We start from the raw sequence: 25,170 nt of genomic DNA on the forward strand, positions 1-25,170 counted from the left end.
GTCGGTACTTTACTGACAATGTGTAATCCCAAATATCACACTCATCTTCATAGAGGTTGGCGTCAGCTCATCTTTGAGCTAACTTCCACCGCCGAATATATATTTAGAACAAGGATAGGCACTTGAACCAGTCCGATGGCAGTCCTTTCCTTTCGGCTTTGCTTTCCAACGCTTTTTTTTCTTTTTCTTTTTTTCCGACCTCATCAAAACGCAGCAGTTTGTGATTTCTTAGTCGAGGTATGCTGCCTAAACCTCTACATAAAATATAGAAATACAGTGTTATTAAAGTAAAGTTTGAAATTAAAATTCATTTGTAAATAACATTTATTTAAATGAAACAAAGAATTGGAATTCAGTGTAACCAGAATTGTTTGTGGTGTCTATTTTCACTTTCACACGAGAAAATAAGGATTGGCTGAAAAGTAGGTCATTGTCTGAAAAAGTTAATGAGACTCATGTTTCGGTATGATGCCAAGACTGACCCTTGAGGGAGGCCAAGGTCTTCGTCAGTACTGCAGAATCATGGCCACGGTCTAGGCCAGTACTGCAGAACCCTTACCACGGTCTGGGTCCGTACTGCAGAATCATGGCCACGGTCTAGGTCCGTACTGCAGGATCATGGCCACAGTCTAGGTCAGTACTGCAGAATCATGACCACGGTCTAGGTCAGTACTGCAGAATCATTGCCACGGTCTAGGTCAGAGCTGCAGAATCATGGCCACGGTCAAGGTCCGTACTGCAGAATCATGTATATCGGCTGACCAGTTCCACATCAGAGCGGCTGGAACATGTGAGGTTGGCCATGAACCACCAGTCTGAACATGCAGTCTCACCCACATGTCGTGCTCAATGGGATGAGACGCCGGGGGGAGATCGAGCGTAGATGGCAACGATAACATGCCTTTATCTGCAGCACCTCCAACAGGAAATTATGTTCAGTATATTCAGAAACAAGCAGACAGATTTGAAACTGTTTTGAATTGACAATAAATTTATCAACGCTGCTATATGCCTATAACACATGTTATCGAACCCAAACCTATGCAAGTCGCTGATTAGAACGGGTCTTCAGCATGTCGTCATAGCAATTCACCGGATGTGAGGGTTCACATCGCTGATTTGGCGTTAAGCAACAGAGAAAATAAGAACAGAAAATGTTATCCAAACTTATTTGCAAATAAACTGACTGTGAATACACGCTGAATGCATTATGAGTTCCCGAAATTTGTGAAATGGCAATAACTGGGAGGTTTCTATTTAACAAAAATTGTGAATAAACTGTTAAGACTATTGAGTACTTTTTTACGTAGCTTATGTGTATTATGGCACTATAGCGACAGGGGAACAACTGTCTAACTGGCACTCAAAAAGTAATGAGTAAATATTTTAAATTTGAAAAGATGGTAGCGTTGTTTCACTAGCGATATTTCTATGTACATAGTTGTACACTGAAAATCTAAAACATCGCTTTGCCAGCATGGTCATGCTTGGCCTTCCCCAGAAAGGCCGTGTCCATCTGTGTTTGGTCTCTGGTTGATAAAGAACAGTCCATGGTTAAAATCGGCTCACAAAAAATCATTTGGGTCTGCCTCTAAACTCACGTAATTTCTCACGAGATGATGAACATGGGGTAAAAAGCCTCAGAACCCAGCGCAATGAAACCTCTGCACCTTACTCCTTCACGTGTTCTCAACTCGCCATATGCTGTCTGTGCTGGCTATATTGACTTACCCAATGTTGGGTGAGTCGCCGATCAACCATAATGGGATTTTGTCAACACGTGTTGGCAGTTGAAGGTCTTCCTTGACATGGATCACCATTGACGACTTGGGCCACCATTGAAACTCTTCCCATCTCTTATCAGTGACAGAGAAAGGAGCATCTTTCCCTGCAGTTGACATAGTGTCAACATGGATTACTGCTATAGGCGGGAGAAACTGTGTAACAGCGCAGCAGCTAATTTTGTTCATTATATAAAAGAAAAGGCATCTGGCCAAGTTGATACATACAGATATAGTACTGCTTCAGCTGAACTGACCCTGCTACAAAATGCCCCATCAAAATTTGTGAAACCAGAGACCATATAATAGGTCTATTATATGGTCTCTGGTGAAACTGACCCTGATATTTGGTCACATTGTTCCTGGGTTGGTCCAACAGCCTTAGCGGGGTAGTCAAGATGCCTCAATTCAATCAAAATGATTAAATGTCTTCCCCGGATGCATAGCTCTTGTCAACTTTAATATTATATTCTTCATATATATGTTATTAATAAGTAATATTTCTGATAAATGTTCCACTAGTACACCCATAACAGCAAAAGGAATATTTGTATATAGCAGCATCTGGGGCAATTTGGCCAAAACTGCTGGGTCATTTTGCAGCCGGGGCAATTAGACTGGTACCCAAACTATCACTTGATGGTGGTAATGAAGTCAGAGCTTTGAACATTCACCTTAAATATTGAGTCTAAAGCAATGCAATGCATGCAATAGCAGTATTCAGTATCATTATTGAAAGCATAGTACTTAATACAGTCACGTTTGTACTATACATCCATCAAAGTAGGGATCACACTCCCAGTTCAGTCCTTTGGAGAAACGGGTGAGTAGCTTATCCTTGAGGGGAGAGGCTTGATGATACTAATATTCCATAAACACTAGGGTGTTATATTGGTTGTATTATTTGCCAGGATAGCCGAGTTTTACACACACGCACACACGGACGCACACTCGAAAACATTTCATCGACGTAACCACAATTGAACGAAAGCTCAAGAATAGTTTAACACGCGTTCATTTCAGAGTTGCCTCCCCTCATCCCTCTTCTAACACTACCAACATGGCTGTCGTAAACAAAACATGTGAAAATTGTAGTTGATATATTCCAGTTTACTCGCAAGTAACTGGTGTGTGGGCGAATTAATTAAGCTCAGAATGACACAGTCGATTGTTGTTCAAGGTAAAAATTGTTTCTGTAATGTTAATAACGATTTCGATTAATAAATCAACTTTTAACTGTGAATCCCAAAATAACTTGACCAGTGTTGAAATGGATGGGCAAATAGCATTCTATGTCATGGGCATTGCACGGTGGCCTGGAGTGTCAGTGGGACAGTTACAGTATTCAACACGATCTAATGCCAATGGTATTCAATCCTACTCCACACACATGCAAAACACAACTGTATTTGTGGTCGTATTTCTGCAGCCTACGGGTAGATGTACAGGGAACACGTCAAAATTGCCACACGAAAAACTGGCCACACTGACACAAGTCAAAATGACCACAACCCCTAGTCAAAATCTCCAAAATGCCCAATGGCCATAGAAAAAGTCAAAACAGACCTACATTATTTTTCATTTTAAAGGGGCACTGATGCGGAGCGAATAATGCTTCTCGCCAACGGTCTAATTACGAAAGCAGACCGCAAATTGGTCAGCGCCCACTCCTTCGACCGTGACGGACAAAGGAACTGGGCTCCTGTCCATATTAGCAAAATTTCTTCACTTAAACAGTCAGGAGGCCGGATGCCCATCACATGCCATTTGTTTAAAAATATCCATGGTATTCCTTGTCTGATCGTAACCATATGTCCCAGCAGTGTAGTTCTTTTCGGATGCTTGGATGGTATACTTACTGATCCAATTCGATCCTATTTCTGTGTTTTTAACCTCGATATTTAATCATGTTACATGAAAATATGATGTCTACAGGCACGTAGCAACCCATTTGTTTCAGTACGGAAGATTGCAAAGCTTTATATTTAGGTAGTTTTGAGTGTTGGTTGAGCTGTGATAGCAAATAGCATACGTAAATTTTGGTAGCTATGGTAGCTACAATGGTTTATTATTTATGATAATAAAACACACAGTTGATTTATTTGAATTCGTAAACAAAAAAACGACTTTGGTAGAGAAATCTGAAAATTGTCTTACGTAAAAAAAACTTATTTCACTTATTTACCAAAGTACACAGCAAATGCCTGTGTGTATTCCTTATGTAACGAAATTCCGTTGGTATCCTCAAAACAGTTTCGGCCCATAAGTGTTTTCAGGCTGCATGCGACACAGAGATTACATCTTCCTTGCTGTAACTCGCGTTTGATGGTGTAAACCTACACGTGTTATTTGTCATCATTCTCTTGATGGTCAATTCATGAATTTATAACAGGTATAATTAGTAGCAACACCACTTCGGTTACTCAACAAAGGTTCCCATTTGGCATTTCTCCTGTCTGGAGTAAATACTCAACAGTATAAATTAAGGTCTGTAATGTATTGTATGTTATGTAATATGTGCATGTAAGTGATGCAAGAGGGTTTATCACCTGAGTTACAAAAACAAACATTGATCAAAGGATTAACCGATAACACACTGATTGATTAATTACTTTTGTTCTTCTAGCGGATTTGTCAAAAGGCAGTGTGTGTAGATGACTACACCCTGTCGTAAAGTGTGAGTGCAAAAACAACATCCTCCCTTCAAAGAATTAACCACCCTTGCGTTGATTGATTGATTGCTCAATATTGGTCAACTAAATTACTTAGAATAGTGGACATCATACAATTAGTTGCCAGGTGTGCCATCTTGGGAGACCAATGAGAGGTTTATCTAGTTTTCACCAACGAAAGACGTGAAACGATGTGTTACTTTTTCGCAAATGAGACAGTTGTAAGACACGCGACACAGAGCAGGATTATTTACCAGCTGCAGATGAATGGAATACGATTTCTTTTATGTGGATATTGATGGATACATTCCTGAACAAGGTAGTAGCCTGACACTGTTGCTATAAAATTAGTCTGTTTTACGTTCATTGTTTGCATTTTGTTTTAATTTATTTGTTGTAGCATTCAGCAGAATCTGTATGACAGAAAACACACACTAGATCGCGTATGTATGTGAAATAGGATCCACATTGGCAATCTATACAATGTATAAATGTTGCTGTTATGTTAGAAATTTACTATGAGTATAAGCAAATCGTGTGTTCTTTTATTAATTTTCAGAATCATACAAATATGACAATAAACTAATTAGGGTTATGAGACAAAATATAGAGACGTACTTTGGCTTCGTTATTTTCCGTCCTAATAGTTTTTTACCATTTCTACCACTGGCAGATGATTAACCTTCAAAGTGTTTCATTTGTTTTCATAATACATTTGTAATGAAGTACAATTGACTTCACCTCAGTTGATCTGTCTATAATTAAACTATCAACTGCGCTTATGGACTGCGCAGCAGAGGTCACGAACCAGTCACGAATTCTGGGATATCATCCGGGTACTCACGGGAGAAAAACAATAACAAAAGTTTACACCAGTCCACGGAAAATGCTCCGCATCAGTGCCCCTTTAATGAGCATTGTTCTTAAAATGCTTTCTCAAGTGATCTTGGTAAATGAAATAAGATTCCGGGAACATTATTTTGAACCAAATATCAACATCAATGTCAGCAGTATGTTCTGAAAAAACACTAAGTAGAAAATGTAATCACAATGTCATTATCGTTTGCCCACAAGTTGACAAAGCAATCTACATCGAGTATATCAATGGCAATTTTCATACAACTGCAGTCCAGGACCTGGACACCTTTACTGAGGGCTCTTCACCACACTTCAGGTGGCACAAGTGAAGATGAAGGTAAAATCCAAAGGAATTAAAAAATAACCTCTCTTCCTTTAATTTGCTTGTAAATTGCTAATCAACATGTAATTACCTAAATTGTGTAACCTTAAGTAAGATTGGCATCCAGAAGTGCCTTGTTAACTAATTGAGCTTTATAGGGCCGTCTGCTATTCTCACGGGTTTCCTATTCTTGTGGTAAACACATTTTCTGCCTTGGCCGCCAATGCGTGATACTTAGCGGTTGTTTACATCATTGACCAGTAACTAGGAAGTGGCCCAAGTCTGTGAATTATCAACATTGTGAAGTGTAACGAATATTCGTGAGTTTTAACCAACTTGGAAAAATCGTAACTTTCCCCCGCCCTTCCCGATAAGATTCCCCTTCCTTACACCTAATAATGTTACTTTCTCGTTGTACAGCGAGAATAGGAGACGCCTTGAAAAGTCAGCGGCGGACGACCATGTTTTTCCTCGAGATAATACACTTGATGGATCAAGCAGTTGATAGATGCAGATGTTAGAGGGAGAATCTCTTCATTTAAAAACAACAAACATACATACGAAAAGAACTGTTTATATTATTTTTTCAGCTGATATTCGTAAGTACCGCGAGAATAGGAGACGCCAGTATAATTGATCCATTACTTTTCATCTCCGCATTTATTATGATTGTTCTTTTACTTTTCGGTGGAAGGAAACAAGCATGGCAAATCTACACGAGTCTCTCCACTCCACTGCAGAGAAGCTGACCAACGGGTTTGTGAGTGACAACCCAGTACAAAAGTGCATGTACATGAAGAAAGAACCTACATATATGTGTCTTGTTATTTGCTGAAAATATGATTTGTGGATATGTAATAAATATCAAGTTTTGTGTGATATAACTTCTTGTTTTCATTTTTACATGTTGATATCAAATAATACAACAGGGGAAAATTGTATTAGTTATTTAAACATAATAATAACAATGTCTGACTTTTTGGTATGGCCATTTGACAAAGGGTTTGTGGCCATGTTGATTTTTTTTTACCATTTTGACTTGGATGTTTTGTGACCTGTGAAGGTCCAGGGTAGAACTGGTCTTCAGCAACCCATGCTTGTCATAAGAGGTGATTAGCAGGATTGGGTGGTCAGGGTTGATGTCATTGGTTCCCAGTTGCGCAAATCAATGCTCATGCTGTTATCACTGGATTGTCTCATCCAGACTCGATTATTTACAGACTGCCGCCATATAGCTGGAATATTGCTGAGTGTGGTGTAAAACTACGGTCACTGACTCACTCACTCAACTGGATGTTTTGTGGCTATTTTTACTAGGAGCCAATGTAATTTACTTTTTACATTTGACGGTAAGAAGGTATCAGGAATTTTATTTCTATTTCAGTGGGGCAATGTGGGAATCAGATCGGATGTCGCTTTTGGGACTTGGCTTTACGAGAGCATGCCACAGTTAACAAGGTGTGGAACATGTTGAACAGCAGGATTTTGAAATGTTTCGTTTCATGAGTGACTACACACTCATGTCATTGCTTCTGATAAACTGTGAAAATAATGATTTAAAGAGTGTCTCAGTCAGAGGAACACATGCAAATCTTATCACCATTGTGATATGACTTAGATGAAAGTTAGAGACACAAGAATCTCCACTCCTCCATAAGTATATCATCAAGTAGGGATGACTCGACATTTTCAACTGTTCATATTAAATGTATATATGCTGGGTTTTTTTTTGTTTTTTGGACCATGCTCGCATTGTTTTTTTCTTGTAATCTTCAATTACATCTAACAGCGTGTACACATGAAAATATGTAGTCTCCAATGCCACACGCTGTCCAGTGACTACACAAGTGATTTCACTGAACAGATTTCTATATTTTTGCAGGCTGGAGTGTATGATGAGCCACTAAGCAGCTTCTTCAGGAACGTCGACAGCCGCTATGACGACACATCTGACATCCCTGTTGGGGATGGCAAGGGCAAAATTAGATCTCTGAAAGCAAGGGTATAAATTATATCTACATTGTATTTGTTTCACCCAGTCAATACCATAATATGAGAATGTCCTTGAACATGTTACAAATTCTTTTGTTACATGCAATCAGTTTTACTTTTTCAGAACCAAAAAAGTATATTTGGAATATTTTTAGTCATTTTATCATTCTAGATCTGTGTTTCAAACATATTTTACGTTTCATTCATGTTTGAAAGAAATGAAATGAATTTCACATCTCTAAGTAGTCCAGCAATATCTATCAGATTCCTCATCAAACTGAAGTTAGCTCTAAAGTGACAAACATATATACATTGTTGCCATGGTTGCAACAGGCAGTACTTGTGGACATGGAGGAGGGTGTGGTGAGTGAGTTGACGAATGGACCACTCCGTGAGGTGTTTGACTACCAACAGCTAATCACTGATGTATCAGGTTGTGGCAATAACTGGTAAGTATCCTGTGATGTTCACAAGAATTATTGTTCAATATTTAAACATTCTAATGAGACAGTCAGACTGGCAAGTGTAATAATATGTTTCCTCTTAACTGAACATTATTATTTTTATTATTATAGAATATTTACATTGTCCACATCTCCACACAATTAGTGCATGCGTAAGGCACTGGTATTATGTATACATTAGACATGTATATACATCATATATCATACCGGTCCATCAACTATTGTTGATATGCCTGGAATAATTATTACAAATGGCATTTGTAAAGTTAATATCAGGTCATTAACTTTATGCACTTTACGATATTCTCATTATTAACTAAGTTTTGGAAGATGTCTCTTTAGACCATGACACATATCTGTTTTAAGACTTGAAGACCCAAGACAAAAACACCTTAGACATGTATTTTAAACACCATTATTGGGTGAAAGAAAGGTTCCAACCCTTAGTTAATACAACTACTAGATTGACTGTTAGAACAGTCCTGTTAATTTTCCATCATTTCCTTCATATGAAAAAAGAAAATTTAAACAGATTCATAATATTTTTTCAAAAGGACTTTCGTTTTCTAGATTTGTGTTTTAAATTACTAACTTAAATTTTCTTTTGATGTTTGACAATGAAATAATGAATTTGCTTTGCTTTTGTTTTGTTCTCATATACTGGTAAACATTAAATGAAAGCAATAAAAGGTAACTTTAATCTGAATTTGTTTCAGGGCAGTTGGTCACAAAATGTATGGAGTGCAGTACCGAGAGCAGTTAATCGATACGATCCGTCGTGCTGCTGAATACTGTGATTGTCTTCAGTGTTTTTTTGTCATGCACTCAATGGGAGGTGGTGAGTAGCAAATGCTCTAGGGTAGGCTGGGTTTGATTCCTGGGTATTTTATCCATATCACACTATAATCAATTACTGTGCAGACAATGGATCACTTAGACCATATACAGAACAGACAACTGATGCAACTTGCTTACTCACTGTAAACTGTTCTGTAACAATTTCAGCATCTCTTCAAGTGTATTTCCAAGTATTATGGCTTGTAGAGAGAGATGTGTCATCCTGCATATGTTGTCTGTCTGTATATGTGTTCCAAAACAATAATAGCAGTTATGTTCAGAATAACTGCAAGAATGTCTTTGCTGGTTGGTCCTTCCCAGTCATGGCAGTGCTTTACGGCCATTTCATAGAGACAAGACAATGTGATAGCACAAAAATCTTTTTTATTCAATATCAAAATTCATACCACCAGATATCTTAAAAGTTCAAAAAACAAATTTGAAATTACACTAGTAACACCATTAAAAACAAAACAAAACAAGATTTGCCTTATCTGTCCGTGAATTTCATGACACATCAACCAAACATTCTTTGGGTTTCATGAAAGCGTTTAATGAATGTCCCTAAATTAACAAAATCATTTCAGAGGAAGAGGTGACATTCTGTTTAACAATGTTATCATTATAGTACTCTGAAAAATCCAAACCCAGTTGCATGTATTCACAGCGCAGTCTGTAACGACTCTTGTAACATGTCGGCATTAACAATGGTTTGCTAATCTCATAATGTGGCTGCAGTACATGAATAAGTTAAACTGCAGGGAAGTGGCACTTTAATTTTTAAAAGTACACTTTCACCTCACCAAATCAACAATTTAGTACTTAAGCTGGTACTGTATAGCTTAAACATATCAAATAGTTATAGTTTGGATATAAAGATAGAAATTCATGGAAATCAAACTGCTGGTCAGGCTTTACATATTGCCATGGTTACTGGTCTAAGTGACCTAAGATTCATGCCTGCATACACTTACCAGTAACATGTGTAACATTTCTCAAGATAGTGACAGTTTGTGAGACAGATCAAAAGTTCTCCCACGTAAATAACAGATAAGAAGTTCGTATACATTTGCAACTTGTACACTAGCAAGTGGAACTGTGGACTACTACAGCCTGTAACACAGATGAATGACACGATACAGACACTTACAGCACTAAAGATACAGGCAGATATGGAATAAGGTACCAGTTATGAATCATGAACATACACAAAGCAACTGCATAGATTAACTTGAAATGATATAAATCATTTAATCAAATATAATATATATAACACACCATCACAAGAAAGGTCAGTGATAATTCAAAATAACAATATTCTGCGATTCATACTAAGAATGCCAGTATACATATTTACACAACTAAACATTAGCTCTATTTCACTGAAAATGAAGTCAACTTGCCATGGTTTGTCACGTTAAGTGTTGTACCTGTATTTTTCAAGACATTTTTCCTCAATGTGCAAATCCTAAATCTATAAACAGCTTTCCACTTCTTCTAACTCTTATCTTGTAAATCAATTTTGGTACACAACATGGAAGTTTTAATCTAGATCAGATATTACCAGTGATGCTTGCTCAAGTAACAGTAGACTAGTATGACCAAGAATATTCTGATCTTAACTGACTAGACCTCTATGCATGAGCTGCTGGTCCTTTGACAAGCTCATCCAACAAATCAGTAAAACCAATAAGGTGTTTGTAGACAAATTGCACTCCACATTTAATTTCCCATGGGACATCATAAACATGATAAACAAGCAAGTCTGGATTGTCACCTCTCTATAGCTAACTGTGATACAGATGATGTAAACAGGGCATGTGTACTGGAAACGGACATAACTTTATTGCACATTGCCAAGGTGCAATTTGTAATACTGAAGTAGATGAACACAAGGACGAAAATGGTCAACGAAAATAATATTTGTGTTCCGTGATTCACTTTGAAGCTGCAAAGATAGAGAAAATGTACTTCAAATGGGAAAGAATACCACAACAGGTTTCCTTGGTTTCCATAACTACAGGTTGTATCAGGAGAACATTCTGATGAATTGATCTGTTATAAATCGTAATCACAAAAAGAACTCAAGTCTTGGGGATCTGTTTTAAGTATCATACCATTCAATTCAGGTGTAAAAGCTGTGTTCTCGAAATACTGTGATTAACACTTGTTAAGAATTTAACATTGGAGCTCATTATACTGTACATCAGTTACTGTACATTTAGATACTGTTATAGTTACATTTGATAAGGCACTGGCAGATATATGGAATGGTTATATGAACAAACAATCACTGGTCCAAGTGTGCATGACCTTCACCCCTCTGACCAGTGGTGACCATGCTGCACTGTACTCCACAACCTGATACAGTAACATATCTTCAGGTCAAGGACAGTCCAAACAAGATGTGACAATTGAGGGGCAAACAAATAGGGACTGCCTGTTAGAGACATTGGAACTTAGATAGATTTTGTGGAATTTCTCTCTGATGATAGTGAAATTCGGAATATAGTGTTATAGGGGAGGTGAATGTTACCCACCATCCACTTCTCCACAAAAACTGCTCAACAGAATTGATTGAGCCTATACATGTGTATCTTTGGGACTCAAAAGCTGTGCCTCTCATAGTTACATAGATATTTATTAAATGTGTTCAGTGGAAATTAATCCCCAGGCCACATTCAGTGTGGGAATGCTTCCTATAGCAATTGGGGCATCCGTGTCCCTTGACACAATTTTGTTTTGTTTGTCTTTGAATTGTCTCATGTGAAGTCATTTCACAAATGAATGTATAGTTTGTATGTAATAAAAACATGTTAAACAAGTTTCTGTCTATTTTGATAACTAAAAAGAAACTTGAAATCTAGAACAAGTTAACAGTTGAAACATGACCTCAATGCAGCTGTAAATCTGCAGACAAACATTTTGTATTTTGCACTAAGCATTTATTAACGGAAGTCAATTACTAAACTATTGATGCATGGATAGTTTTTCATTTCTACCATTGATTAATTGTTATTGGAACCTCAACAATTGCAATCCATAGATAGTTTAATGCATCATTATAGGCTCTGTCCAATCTCACAACACAGTGAGATGACAATAAACATAGTCATCAAATAAACATAAATAAATATAAGAAAATAAAAATTCTTCATAGTACCGTAGAGCAGAGGATATACAAAAGGAGTCTGTACAGTGATATGTGGTTAGCCTGCTGAAAAGCCCTGAATGATGTGTTCAACAGAGCAAGAAATTAGTTTGTGTTGCATACAAACCTGTATCAAAATTACACGTAGCATTTTATTTTTCAACTGAAACTTCTTTTTTATATCTTTATAAAATTATATTTATATAGCACACATACACAAGGAACTAGTACATGCTCAAGGCACTGGCATACATTTTCCTTCAATGCCTGGATATCAATCTCAACTGCCCAGGGATCATACAACTCTTGCTGCCACTAGGCGCACCATGTCAATGTGGCCTTCCCAATGAACTTTCTTTACTATTACTGTGTGATCATGATGATAATGTTTACCTGATCAAATAGTAAAGCCACCTTTCAGGGTAACATTAATTTGCATTGATTTGGTTCATGAACCTGTGACTGAGTCCCATACATGCAGCTCGCATTGTGAGGATACTTCTCTAAGAAAATAACACATTATCAGACTACTAGGTAAATATTCATGTGTAGATGCAAAATGACTAGTATCATGACTGATAACAACGGATATAGGCAGACAGATGGCATGGATACAGGTGAATTATCCCATATTTACATAATTACATCCTTCAAGATATAAGATATCCTTACAATTGTTTAACAGGTGCTTCTGAAGGGAAGTTCTTCGTCGTTTTCTGGGGTTCAAATTTTATTATGGAAGCCACTTGCCACAGAGCAAGGAACTTTAAGAACTTAACATGTTCAGGCTATTGTTTTTATTTTTAAAACATAATCATGATGACATAATTATAAAAGAATAAATCAACATGATATTAGATGTTAATGTTTAGTAGACCATTTATTGAGAAGTGATAAATAGCAAAGAAATTTAATATGAAATGATAATCCAAATTAATGTATAGCTTGAAACTGTAAGCAAAAATTATCCTGTTGCTCATGGACAAGTAAGACACTATTATTTGATACCTAAAATGAAAAGTGACTTGTCACAGATGCCGGGTGATGTGATTTTCAAACCCCTGCATTTTGCCTCAAAAATTATCCAATTGCTCCTTCTAGTTCAACATTTGTCATCTGACATGCTGGGCCGATGAGTGTTTCAGAACTATAAACATGGTATGTAGCCAGTGAGATACATAGCGCATGGAAATCTATTCAGTGGGACATTGGCATATACAGGGATAAAGAGACAAAGAAGGAAAGTGTTTTATCTAACAGCAGTATTGCACACCAGCACATGAAAGAAGTTGATAGTTCATATTTCCATATTGCCAACACAACTATCACCTATGAAAACGTTTCAAACAGCATTTGTACATCTTTTACACAATATCACTATCTTTGAACAGTTTCATATCACAAAAAATTCTCAAGTGTCTGACCTTCATTCTATGAAGGGTAAAGAAAACAACGGAAATGAACTTTCATTTTTTCCACTTGCCAAATGGACCACCAGAATTCCACATAACTCTTCCTGATTGGAGTTTTCATGGATCGGTCAAACCCTGCAGTTAGTTGATACAGGAACTTGTCTGGGACATAGAGGAGCTTGTGCACATGTAGATCCTGACCTCAACAAACTGGATACCTCGCATGAGGACCACAATGTTGTTTCTTGAAGTCACACCAACAAGGATAGGTGTGACACCAGGGCCAATATCAAGTGTATTCCTCACAACACATTCAATGTGTTTCCCTTTGGATGTGAACATTTCAACACGATGATTGCCACTGTCAGCTACAATGATATTGTTTTCAGAATCGCTGCACACCCCAAGAGGGTTCTGAAGCTGGCCATGATCACTCCCCTTGCTACCGAACCTGTACTTGAACTTTCCATTGTTGCTGTAGACTTGGACACAATGGTTCTCGCTGTCTGTCACCACAATGTTGTTCTTGCAGTTGGTCGCTACGTAGTAGGGGGTGAGAAAATGTTCATCCCCTGACCCCTTGCGGCCAAACTTGTCAGAAAATTTGTACTGCTCTGTGAAGATATAAACACACTTGTTCTGGAGACCAGACACCACAACATGGCCTCTTGACATTGCCGCAATTCCATGAGCATCCTCATAGCGGTAGTGGGCGCCATATTCACCCAGGAAACGTCCATCCATTGTGTATTTTCTCATGATGGAAGATTTTGACTTGACACTAACAAGAATGGCATTTTCTTTTGTGACTGCTACATCATTTATAATACACTCACAGCCGAACTTCTTCACAAGTTCTCCTCCACTGTTAAAAATAAGGATTCTGTACCCTCCATGATCGGACACAACGATTTCACCATTCCTTCCTACGGCCAATCCAACTGGTTTGTGAAAATCAACCAGCCCGGGTCCATATTTCCCGAATCTCTGTAAAAGTCCACTACTACAGGCAACAGGCTTGGGTCGAGGCATTTCTGGTTTCGGCATATCTTCCAGTCTTGGCAGCTGGGGGTATATGTTGGACTGTGTTGGTGGGCATTCAGGCATCCCTGTCGCATGATCCACCCCGGCTGTTGTCGGAATGTTGTTGTTGTTGTTGGCACTGTCAAAATATGGTCTAGGGGGCAAGGGAGGGCGTTGTTTTGAAGTCACTACGGTATCAGACAGGCTGGTAACCATGTGATTGTCCGGAAATCCTTGGACTCCCCCTGCAGGCATCTGGACGTCCTTTCGACACATCGGGCAGGGGAAGCGTCCAATCGATTCATAACCTCGACTTACCACATAATCACGTAGGCAGTCTTCGCAGAAAGTATGGATACATGGAAGTGCTTTCGGTCGAGTAAAATTGTTGAAACATATCGAGCATGTCAAGTGATCTGCTTCAATTTTTGAACGCAGAAACATCGAACCCATGGAAGACATCTTGCTTCGCGCCTGATGTTTGGGTATTTCCCGATCTTCCGTCAAATGAACCGACCCGTTTGTCATCGCTTTATTTCGATCTGGGTTTCCTGTTAATATTAGTTTCAAATACTATCAGTCAGTGATATAGGAATCCGTCTTCCCTCAACACAAATACATAAAAGTTCTAGTGTGGTATCAGAACACACTTTGTCGTAATGTTTACTATTGTGACTGTAAACGTTACAACTATATTTATGGAAGAGCCGTCTAAATATAGATATATTCCATCTCGCGTCATTGGACACGTGTTTTTTCTAAATATAGATCTAGTCAACCTTCCCACTTCCGCGTGACGCTGAGTTGCGTGATCATCTGCTTCTTATACAAGATCGAACGTGAGTTCGTACACATGGTCCAAACATACCTTATTTTCTTGACTGTTCAAAATATAAATAAGTATGCGAGGTATTATCAAAATCAGAATGATTTGTAACAGATCCAGACAGAGAACCTCAGATATAATCAGAAATGGGCACTGTTCTATTATATGGTCTCTGGTTCAAGGTAAAGTTAATAGATAGATCTATGTTATCCCGGCTCCTGACATATTTATTTGAACTGTCATAACACGATATTGACTGTCAGCTTCATAGTCAGCTGATTCTGACAATGTGCAACCACGAGAGGGATGATGAAGTAGATAAACTCGATAAAGAAATTTTTTATTTCTTAATTCTTTTCCTATAACTTATCATAGCTAAAATTTAGGATTTGTGTGATTTTCCAGTGTTTAGTGTTTTATTTTAGCTGGTAATGCAGGTCATTTTTGTTGTTTTTGTTTTCGTGTTTTTGTTGCTTTTTGACTTTTTGTTTGTTTGGGTTTTCTATTTTTATTTTGTGTGTGTGGGAAGGGAGGGGAAAGTGGGGAGTTTGTTTCTTTCTTCTTCTTTTTTTCAGAATTATGGAATTATGCCCAGAATGATGAACAATGTGATGGTAGTGGTGATGTTTTTTTGTGGAAAATACACTAGCATCACTCGGTTTGTGTTCATAGTGAAAAGAAACAGATTCTTTGGGTTGCCATGGAATGATTTTCTTCACTGAAGCATGTAGGAAACATCAGGATTATTCTCAACAGAATCTCGAAATAAAAATGAAAAAAAGATGTAATTTAATGGTTTCTGCCATGTGTTAAAAGCAGCTTGTTCACACATTGATTCATAGATGAAGGCTCTATATCAGTACCAGTGATTAGACTCACACACACTCAACAATACTTAATTTTGGAAAAGGAAAAACTTGCAGAGTGTGCCCACACATGCACACACAGTTTCGCACACTCACAAGAATCACATTTTAATATCATGAAATATAACCACATAGTTTTCTTGATTAAATGTCTTTTGCGATGATTTCTTGGTAAATAGCGAACAGTTTGAATATGGTCATTTCAGGGACAGGTTCAGGGGTTGGTACGTCCATCTTGAATTTGCTGGAAGAGGAATATCCTGATGTTTACAGGTGAGTTGACAGCTCTGATCAACATGTGAAACAGCACATGGCCCACCTGCCAATCCTTACGGTCATAGTCAACAAAATAGGCACCCTTTCTAATAACCACCCCCCTATAGCTGTGAAAATGTGTCAGGTCCTAAACACATTCATTCTGTGTCTAGATGTTCTGTGTTGGTTAGAGTTGACCTGTAAGTGCTCTTCATATTGAACTATGTTGTAACTTTAGATGAGCTTGTGATCTGTTTATGCAAAACAGCTGCCACGGTGATTCTTTCCTCAGTTACTGTGTATACCCGTGTATAATGCGACCCCACGTATAATATGACCCCCCTCTACATTTGTCATTCTCATGTCTGTTTACTGTGTCAGCTGGCATGTAATTTGTATATCTGGATCTGTGGTCAGAGTATCGGTATTTGCAGAGAATATACGTAAAAAAACAAGGCAACAAGATAAAAATAGTCTTTATTTCGGATATTAACAGTTACTTCGGACTAAATGCGAAGTTTTCTTGTGAAGTGCCTGGATTGCTATCAAATGCCAGTTGACATCATCAGTAGAAACTGACAGTGAAACAGCTGGAGAAAACGTAAGATCTTATACCCTGTGTATATTGCGACCCCTCTTCCTGACCCCCTCATTCCAGGTATGAAAAACTCGCATTATATGCGGGTGTATACGGTAAGTGTATTGGAAAATATGAATTTGCCAGGGTTATGCCCCAAATGAAATAGAAATTATGTTGACCCACTTCTGTTTTCATGAGTATTTTATACAAATTGATTATATTTATGAAAGAAACTATAAAATAGTTTTAATACAGAGCAGCAGATATCATGTAGTTTGTGATCACATGGACATACACATTTTGTGAGTTTTGTTTCTAGATTTGTGACAGCAGTGTATCCATCAGTAGAGGATGACGTAATTACCTCCCCTTACAACAGTGTTCTAGCCATGCGAGAGCTCACTGAACATGCAGACTGTGTGCTGCCTGTTGAAAACCAGGTAGCAACATTTATGTAAATTGTAGGGTTATTGTTTTCAGTTGATATCAGCAAAAAATGTCCATTCCCCAATCTGCAACTCTGTCAGTGTCAGAGGACAGAAGACGGAAATAGAAACAAATACAAGTACATTCAATACATCTCAAGCCATATTTGGCAAGGCTAGCCCACTGTAGATTCACCTGATAAAGAAATGAGTCACAGGACAAGAAACAAAATATATTTTTGTTGGTGAAATATGTTTGTGAACTTCAGAGACTCAGTGTAAGTTCTTATTTCCTGCAGTGCTGTAAGTGGTTGTCTCTTTTGGAAGTGTTTCATCTATCAGAATAGTTAATATCAACAATGACTTCACATATGGAGAATGAACACAGGCCTTCAATCTAACAAGCACATCAACTAATCTGCTCCCTCTTGGATGTATTGTTTGTGGATAGTCAGCATATTTTGCACCTCACAGAGTGTCATGTGTTGTTACAGGCACTGGTTGATATTGTCAACAAGATATCACAGGCTGTGCCATCCATGAAAACAGGAAAGAGAACATACTCTACTACTGGAGTCAAGTCAGGCAGTGCTGTCACAAGTAGTCAGGGAGGAGTTACCTCCCCTGTAGAAGAGAAGCCGTTTGACAGCATGAACAATCTGGTTGCAAACCTTCTCCTCAATATGACAAGGTGGGAGGTGACGGCAAAATAGTGTCGTATTGGTAATGTGCATAAAAACACTCGGAAATGTATGCAGTTTTGTTACTGATGTCTTTGATGTTTGGATGACTGATAAATACAAATTCTCTGCTTTGAATGAAAAAGAGACATGAAATGTCTGTGTGCATCTTTTTCAGTAAGTTATTTTATGTCATGAAAACATATTAGGAACTATGCACATGATGGGAAAAGATTTAGCACAAATTCCAGAAAAAGCAGTAAAGTACTAGTCTAGTCTAGTCTAGTCTAGTTGACAAATCTATCATTGGTTACTGAAGATAAGAATCAATATCGTTTCACAGTAGAAAGTTATGTTTTCTGTCATCTTTTATGTGACTATGTCTTGTTAAGTCTTTATATCTGGTTTTAGCTCAGCACGGTTTGAGGGCTCTCTGAATGTGGATTTGAATGAAATAACTATGAATCTGGTGCCATTCCCCAAACTACATTACTTAGTATCCAGCCAGTCGCCTCTGTATGCCATGTCCGATGTTAACCTGCCACCAAGGAGGTAAGGCTGATACACAGAGCACAGGTCATGTGTTACCATGGTTACATGGGTGTTTAGGATGTCTAAAGACATGCAGTAAGCAGCATTTTGCTGAAAAGACATGTATCCAATTTTGGAAGCTGAGATCTGAAGTCTTTGTGAGTCCTTGAAATCCCAGATTTCCTCAGTTACAATAAGTCTGTCGGTGCCTTAGTAGTATGGGTGATTTCATCAAGGGTGTAAGAAGCTGCATCTAAGGTGAAGTAGACAGGGTTCAAACTAGAATAGTGTTTGAAATGGTGTGACCTCACAAATACAATGCACCAGTTTTGCCTCCATGACGCAATCAGTAAGCAGATTAAGCTCTTTTATGAGCATAGGCCTCAAACCGTTCCTCAGCTGTCTAGATTATCTGGAGTCAACTAATTTTTAAATACTGCCAGAGCTCTTCCTTGAAGATCATCTTCAAAAACAAAAACTCACTCACTCATGCCTACCTCCCAATAGGTTGGACCAAATGTTTTCCGATGCATTCTCCCGCGACCACCAGCTACTGAGGGCAGATCCCAAGCATAGTCTGTACCTGGCCTGTGCACTTATGCTTCGGGGCAATGCCGAGATCTCGGACATCAGGAGAAATATCGACAGGTGCTTGTGGCTTATTTCTGACTGTGACCCAACTTACAACTGCCTCCACTGCCTTGATTTCTCTGAGGGTCAATATTGTTTTTCACTCTAGGAAGATTGTTTATCCTGTTTTACCAAATCTTCAAAATATGTTTACATTTAGAGCTACTGTTGTATCTGTCCTTGTCAATTTAGTATATATTTGATCAGTTTGTTATTGTATTAATTTGAGTGAAATGTATTTTTGTTTTATACTGAACAGCAAAAGAAGCGCAAGTTTCGAAAACGTGAAATCTCATAAAAGTAATCATTCATGTTTATGTCTTATGTCTACTTTATGCTTATGTCTATTTTAAAATTTGCCAAAAAAAAACAGAGGTGCATTTCTTTTGCCATTGCCACACTGACTCACCTCCATGTGCTTATATGACAGGCTGAAACCCAACCTGAAGTTCATCCATTGGAACCAGGAGGGTTGGAAGACTGGTCTGTGCTCCGTGCCACCAGTAGGACAACCATACTCCCTCCTCACCCTGGCTAACAACACCTGTGTCAGACACACATTTTCTGAGCTCAAGGACAGATTTGTGAAACTGTACAAGAGAAAAGTAAGTTGATGTCACAGTGTTCAACTCATTATTCAGGAATTACTGCCAAGTACCTCACTAATCACATCTACTAACCTGCAAACCACCACTAGTGGCTAGAGGCCCGTTTCACAAAGCCCTCTTACCGTAGACCACCTCTTACTTTTTAACCCCGTTTCACAAAGACCTCGTATATTTACACTGTGTTGTAAGCAACCCCAGATTTAGGACCCTGTTTGACCTGTCGTAAATGTTTTAGGAGGTCGTAAACACTACTAGTACAAAGGTGGCATCAATGACTATGGTGCTGCAAGTGATTAAAACATGCCAACTAAGGCCTTAGAAATTTTGAGACAGGTCGAATGTGCCCGACACTCTGGATGATCTTGGCATGTTGTTTTCTAACTATGTAGAATGTTCCAAGAGACCCACAATTTTTGACACAATATGAAATCATGATTCATGGCATTATTTGGTCTACAGTATGATTTCAAATGCGAAAATCGGATGATTACTATGATTATTTAATTTAAAAAATAACATGCTAACAATCACTGATATCAGTTTTTCATGTTATTACCAATGATAAATCTGAAACACAGCCGTTGAACCTAGAATCGGTTGGGATGCTTTCGAAACTATACTCACACAAACTAAGCCTAAGTGCACTTTCCGCCATATTGGATAGTGTTTACAAAATCTCGTTTCATGAAGGCCGGTATTGAGACGCCCACGTCACGAATATTTCATAGTCAGCTGCGACAAATGCATCAGTGAATTACCGATACATGTTAACATGATATTTCATCTGGTCTTTGCCACCAATACCAACAGTCTAGATAAAATGAAACGAAGTATACTGGGGGTGAAGACAAAGACTGCGCTAATTTTAAACGTAAACAAACAAAAATTCCGATTTTACAGTGTGTAGCACTTTATAAAAACTTCCGACATCCACCTGGCTCTTCAATGCTCTGAATACCTGTATGCACGGAAAGAGTATCATAGCAGGAAAGAGTAAGTTAAAAACAGAAACAATTCAAAGATTTGATACTTCATAAGTAATTGTCAAAATTTCCATGCAGCGTGACGCCATAACAGAAGCAAAATCATGCAGAACAACGGTAATTATCAGCATTTCTGGCTTCTTCTCTTACTTACAATGAAAATGATGAAAACACATAACAACACACAGATAGTCAGAGTCATTCTGATTACTTACATATCATATAGATGCATAAATGATCCCTGAATCGAGGGAAGAGTCCTCGCAAAATCCTGTGTGCGCATGTCAACAAAGCCTCCATTTCGTAAGAAATCGGACATCGGTTGTGATGTCATACGTCAACATTGTTGTACAAATATAAAATTTCTTGGAGGTGAAGGTTGGATGGACAAGAGTAAACAAAAAAGTTTCCGATAACACTTTCAGTACTAATGTATATTTTGCGTATGGTCCAGATATGTTTTCATGAAACCAGTATGTACCTTTAGCCTTGTTCAATATCACATCATACGTGGATATAGGGTATAAACGCAGCCCTGGTGATCACACCTAGTAGTCTGGTAATCCCCACCTAGTAACCCAGTAATCACCATCTAGTAACCTGGTAACCACCGCTAGTAGCCTGCTAATCACTATCTAGTAGGTTAGTAATCACCACCTTGTCGCACGGTAACCACCACTAGTGGCCTGGTAATCACTATCTAGTAACCTACTAACCACCACTAGTGGCATGGTGATCACACCTATTAGCCTGGTATTCCCTATCAAGTAGCCCAGTAATCACCATTTAGTAACCTGGTAACCACCACTAGTAACCTGGGATCATCACCCAGTAACCTGGTAACCACCATTAGTAGCGTGCTAATAACCACCTTATAGCCTGCAAATCACTGTCTCATAGGTTAGTAATCACCACCTTGTAGCCAGATAACCACCCCTAGTGGCTGGGTGGTCACACATAGTAGTCTAGTAATCAGTACCTAGTAGCCCAGTAATCACCATCTAGTGGCCTGGTAATCACCCATAGTAATCTGGTAATCAAACTTTTTGTAGCTTGGTATCACCATACAGTAGTCTGTAATCATCACTAGTAACTTGGTAATCATCACTAGTAGCCCAGTAATCATGATCTTGTAGCCTGGTAATCACAACCTAGTACCCCAGAAATTAGTACCCAATAGCCAGGTAATCACCCACAGTAGCAAAATTATCTCTACCTATCACCCAGACCATCATCTTTAGTAGACAGGTACAACTAGTTTAGTAGCCTGGAAATTATCCTCTATCAGACAGTAATCAGTCTATTAGTAGATAAGTAATTTCCAACTACAAGGTAAATAATCAGCACATTTTGCCAAGGTAATCAGCACCTGGTAGCAGGCCAAGTAATCAGCATCTAGTAGCCAGTACTCACTAAGCAGTAGCTTGGCTTACAGCATCGAATATTCACATCATAATTATTCTTTTGACTGTTACACCAATGGCAGGAGAAAATAATTCACATATATGTATTATACATCAATGTTTTCTTTCCTATGTAGGCCCACATTCATCACTACACACAAATTGATGGGATGGAGACCACGGACTTCGGGGAGAGCTTAGAGTCACTCAACTCAATTATCACAGAATATTCCAGCCTGGAGACACATATGAACAATCCTCTACCTCCTGAGCCCCGTCTGCAGATCCTCACATGAATGACCCCAGGCCTTCAGAACCCTGTCTGCAGATCCTCACAGACCCCTTCAGAAACCTGCCTCGAGAGATCTGCCTGTAGATCCTAACAAGACCAGCCCGCAGCTGCAGAATCTGACATGATCAACCCCTGCAGACCCTCACATAAACACACCACACCACCTTCAGAAAACCTGACTAGAGAGAACTGCCTCAAGCCCCCATGTCTCCAGAACACTCTATGCAGGTCCAGACACATCAAACCCCCTGCCTCCAGAACCCCATCTGTAAATCCTGACATGATCAAATGTCTTGCCTCCAGAACCCTGCCTGTAGATTCCAGCATGATCAACTGTCCCCCCTCCAGAACCCTGATCCTGACTCCACAGCCCAACCTGTAGGTCCTGACACAATCGAACCCCGTGGCTGCAGAAGCCTGCCCTGACCTCTAGAGCCCCATCTGTAGATCCCAACACAGTTGAACCCACTGGCTACAGAATCCTGCCTGTAGATCCTGACACGATCAAATGTCCTGCCTCTAGAACCACGCCTGCAGATCCCAACACAATCAAACTCCCCTGACACTAGAACCCCACCAGTAGATACTGACACAGTCAATTGTCCAGCCTTCAGAGTCCTGCCTATAGATCCTGACATGATCAAATGCCTGCCTCCAAAACCGTGCCAATAGATCCTGACACAGTTGAGCCCCCAGGCTTCAGAACCATGCCTGTAGATTCTGACACGATCAAATCTCCTGCCTACGGAACCCTGCCTGTACATTCTTACACAATCAAATGTCCTGCCTCCAGAATCCAACCTGTAGATCCTGACACAATCAAATCTCCTGCCTCCAGATCCCAGCCAGTAGATCCTGACACAATCAAATGTCCTGCCTTCAGAACCCTGCCTGTAGATTCTGACACGATCAAATGTCCTGCCTTCAGAACCCTGCCTGTAGATCCTGACACAATCAAATGTCCAGCCTCTAGAACACTGCCTGTAGATCTGGACACAGTTGAGGCCCCTGGCTCCAGAACCCTGCCTGTAAATTCTGACACGATCAAATCTCCTGTTTACAGAACCTTGCCTGTACATTCTTATACAATCAAATGTCCTGGCTTCAGAACCCAGCCTGTAGACCCTGACACAATCAAATCTCCTGCCTCCAGATCCCCGCCAGTAGATCCTGACACAATCAAATGTCCTGCCTTCAGAACCCTGCCTGTAGATTCTGACACGATCAAATGTCCTGCCTTCAGAACCCTGCCTGTAGATCCTGACACAATCAAATGTCCAGCCTCTAGAACCCTGCCTGTAGATCTGGACACAGTTGAGGCCCCTGGCTCCAGAACCCTGCCTGTAAATTCTGACACGATCAAATCTCCTGTTTACAGAACCCTGCCTGTACATTCTTACACAATCAAATGTCCTGCCTTCAGAACCCTGCCTTTAGACCCTGACACAATCAAATCTCCTGCCTCCAGAACCCTGCCTGTAGATCCTGACATGATCAAATGTCCTGCCCCCAGAACCTGGCTATAGATTCTGACACTACTGAAACCCTGTCTTCTGAAGCCTGCCTATAGTTTTCTGACATGAACACCACCACCTTCCTCCGAAAACCCCATCTGCAAATACTGAACACTCATACAACTCTCAATCCCGTCAAAACTTCCCCCTCACCCTGCAGAACCACACCTTACCTTGACTCCGTCCATTTCCCAGCAATTGTTCAGAGCACAAATTGTTTATAGAGATGTCAAAGTAGGGACTTCATTATGCTTCATTGTTTTATTAATATTTGAAAATAGTCAGTCATGTAGATTGTGGCAGTTGGTGCTTGCTACTCTAAACATTCCAAATTATATTTTTTTTGTCGAATACAAATTCAGTTTGAAATTCGCCTGTGCTTCTAACGACAGCATTTGCCTTGCTTGGTACGCATTAGTATTCCATCTCTTTTGAGACAGTGAAGTTTTGCCCAAAATATAATTATTTGATGAAGATTCATTGTCAAGAATATTTTGATACCTACATGTATAGGTTCTTAAGTATTATTATCACACCTCTTCACTTGTTTACCTGATGAATTGTACAACCGACAATAAAATTTATACTCTTGTTACAAGAATGTGTGATGCGTCATGTGGAAGGGAGATAACTCATGAAGTATTAAACTGTGTGGGTACTGAGTTTACAGTGCTTGTATTTATAGGAGTTTCACTATAGTCCATGGCTGCATAGCATAGAGATGGAAATATGCATGCTGATCATGGTCCATGGTCATGTGGAACATCCAAGGGAGGGCGTGTTCCCTGCAACCCATGCTGTTTGTCTGAGGTGGTTGAGTGTTAACGGATCGGGTGGTAAGGGTCGTTACACTACATCACATCCACCGACAGTTGCTTGCCTGTATTATTAATCCGTGGATAGTCTGTCCAGACACCTTCACCTACACGCCTACATCATAGTGACGCGTCAATGAAATGGGCACCGTATGATTTCCATGTTTCACACGTGAAGGAAAATGAATGAAGTACGTGTCATGACTGAACAAGCGACACCTTGCGACAATCATCATCGATAGTATAGCCA

The 25,170-nt window shown here is 39.2% G+C and overlaps 3 protein-coding genes across 3 annotated transcripts; 2 read left to right on the forward strand and 1 right to left on the reverse strand.

The window, feature by feature from the left end:
• Positions 1–2,818: 2,818 nt before the first annotated feature.
• Positions 2,819–24,703, forward strand: LOC137277471 (tubulin epsilon chain-like). The gene is made up of 12 exons (XM_067809204.1): positions 2,819–2,961; positions 7,018–7,091; positions 7,516–7,635; positions 7,959–8,074; positions 8,806–8,927; positions 16,411–16,477; positions 17,359–17,479; positions 17,959–18,155; positions 18,556–18,696; positions 19,183–19,323; positions 19,736–19,910; positions 22,437–24,703. Exons 1-12 carry the CDS (start codon positions 2,937–2,939, stop codon positions 22,593–22,595), a joined length of 1,458 nt encoding a protein of 485 aa, XP_067665305.1. The 5' UTR covers positions 2,819–2,936; the 3' UTR covers positions 22,596–24,703.
• LOC137277472 (tripartite motif-containing protein 3-like) lies at positions 9,291–15,040 on the reverse strand. Its single transcript, XM_067809206.1, has one exon. The coding sequence runs from the start codon at positions 15,038–15,040 to the stop codon at positions 13,631–13,633; it is 1,410 nt and encodes a 469-aa protein (XP_067665307.1). The 3' UTR covers positions 9,291–13,630.
• On the forward strand, positions 23,236–24,117 carry LOC137277398 (uncharacterized). The gene has a single exon (XM_067809103.1). It carries the CDS (start codon positions 23,236–23,238, stop codon positions 24,115–24,117), a length of 882 nt encoding a protein of 293 aa, XP_067665204.1.
• Positions 24,704–25,170: the final 467 nt, after the last annotated feature.

Source organism: Haliotis asinina, chromosome 3, assembly GCF_037392515.1.
Source record: "Haliotis asinina isolate JCU_RB_2024 chromosome 3, JCU_Hal_asi_v2, whole genome shotgun sequence".
NCBI lineage: Eukaryota > Metazoa > Mollusca > Gastropoda > Lepetellida > Haliotidae > Haliotis > Haliotis asinina.

Coding starts and splice junctions, on each gene's coding strand:
- LOC137277471 (XM_067809204.1), top strand. CDS start 2,937: ATGACACAGTCGATTGTTGTTCAAG. Junction 18,156..18,555: donor CTTCTCCTCAATATGACAAG/GTGGGAGGTGAC, acceptor ATCTGGTTTTAG/CTCAGCACGGTTTGAGGGCT. Junction 19,911..22,436: donor TGAAACTGTACAAGAGAAAA/GTAAGTTGATGT, acceptor TTTCCTATGTAG/GCCCACATTCATCACTACAC.
- LOC137277472 (XM_067809206.1), bottom strand. CDS start 15,040: ATGACAAACGGGTCGGTTCATTTGACGGAAGATCGGGAAATACCCAAA.
- LOC137277398 (XM_067809103.1), top strand. CDS start 23,236: ATGCCTGCCTCCAAAACCGTGCCAATAGATCCTGACACAGTTGAGCCC.